The 1,437-nt window shown below is 74.7% G+C and overlaps 1 protein-coding gene across 1 annotated transcript in view; it reads left to right on the forward strand.

Moving 5' to 3' along the window:
• Nucleotides 1–593: 593 nt before the first annotated feature.
• The window catches only part of EMIHUDRAFT_94856 (hypothetical protein), a gene marked incomplete at both ends in the record, with an annotated part of 2,853 nt that continues 2,009 nt past the window's right edge, over nucleotides 594–1,437 (forward strand). Inside the window, 2 exons of the mRNA XM_005793983.1 lie at nucleotides 594–872; nucleotides 966–1,415. Coding sequence (XP_005794040.1) covers nucleotides 594–872; nucleotides 966–1,415 — 729 coding nt within the window. The remainder of the gene's footprint in view (nucleotides 873–965; nucleotides 1,416–1,437) is intronic.

Below are 1,437 nucleotides of genomic sequence, written 5' to 3' on the forward strand. Positions count from 1 at the left end.
CGGCGGCGGCGGCGGCGGCAGCGCGCGCACGGCGCGTGCGACGGGGGGGCGGAGCAGCGACCGCTGGCGCGGCCGCTGCTCCGTCTGTGCCAGGGACGCGCGCTCTGCGCCGCTGCAGAGCGCGCGCGTCAGGGCAAGGGGCATGCGTGGCGGCGCGGGACGCGCGGCGGCGGCGGCGAGCAGCCTCCGTGAGCGGTGAGGCGGCCGGGCGAGGGCGCGGCGGGTGACGGGTCAAGGGAGCAGCCCACACCCGGCGTCGCTTTTTGAGCGACGCCTGTGGTACGCCTGCGCAGGGGCCGCAGGGCGGTCAGTTGTGGGGCGAGGCGGTGCCGGCCGCGGGCCGGGTGCAAGGCGCCGGCCTCGGCGCCGCCTCGGCGCGCCGCACGGGCGCGGCGAGCCTCTGAGCGGGAGCCGAAGGTTTGCCGTGGTGGGAGGGAGGGAGGGAGGTGGGGGTGAGTTGACTTTGCCGCAGAGGCCGTCCCTACTGTGAACAGCAAAACGGGACAGTATTTCTTTTGTCTGAGGCCCCTGGAAAATACGCGGTGCTCGCCCCCTCTCCTCGCTCCGCGAGCGCACGCCCAACAACAACATACATGTGGCTGCCGCTGCTTCATAGCCTCCCGCAGGCGCACGTGCTGCGCGGCCCGGCGGCCGCGCCGCCGCTCCGCAGCTGGATCCTGATGGGCGGCGTATCTCCCGACCGGATGCCGTCCCACGGCATGCTCTACGACGGGTGGGGCAAGGAGCAGCTCGGCCACCTAAGCGACTCGTGCTCGCTGGTCGAGGCGGGGTACGAGCGGGAGATGAACCGCTTCGAGCTGGCGCTTGCGATCGCGCGCCGCGCCAAGGACAATGCGTATACCTCGGCGCAGGTGCCGCCCTCCCCTCCCCTCCCCGCGCGGCGGCGCCGTCGAGACCGGCCGTCGGCCGCAGCCGTCTTACCGCGGCGCTCGCCTCGTTCACAGGAGGCGCCCAGCGGCGTGATGAGCCACGGCGGCGTCGCGTACCGGCCGCGCAAGTCGCACGTGGTGGTAGCGATGCGCGAGCTCATCACAGAGGTTGAGGCGACCGGAGACCTCGCCGTGCCGCCGCCGCCGCCGCCGGAGGCCGCCGCAGGAGACGCGCGCTCCGCGGGCGGCGCACCGTTGGAGCGCGGCGCGCCGCCGCCGCAGCCCCGCCCTTCGCTCGGGTCGCTCGACGGCGACGGCGGCGCTGCGAAGCTGGAGGACCTGAATGCGATGCTGCTCGCAGACAGCCCGCCGGTCGGCAGCGTCGGCGCGGCAGGCGAGGCCGGTGCCGCGGCCGGAGCTGCGGCGGACGTGGACGGTCTGGAGGCGCTGCTGGCGGGCATCGCGGACTTGGACGGTCTCGACGAGGACTTTGGCGACCTCGCTGTCCCCGCCGACGCCGCCGCGGTGCGCAGCTCAACCCACTGCA

Source organism: Emiliania huxleyi, assembly GCF_000372725.1.
Source record: "Emiliania huxleyi CCMP1516 unplaced genomic scaffold EMIHUscaffold_1, whole genome shotgun sequence".
Classification (NCBI taxonomy): domain Eukaryota; phylum Haptophyta; order Isochrysidales; family Noelaerhabdaceae; genus Emiliania; species Emiliania huxleyi.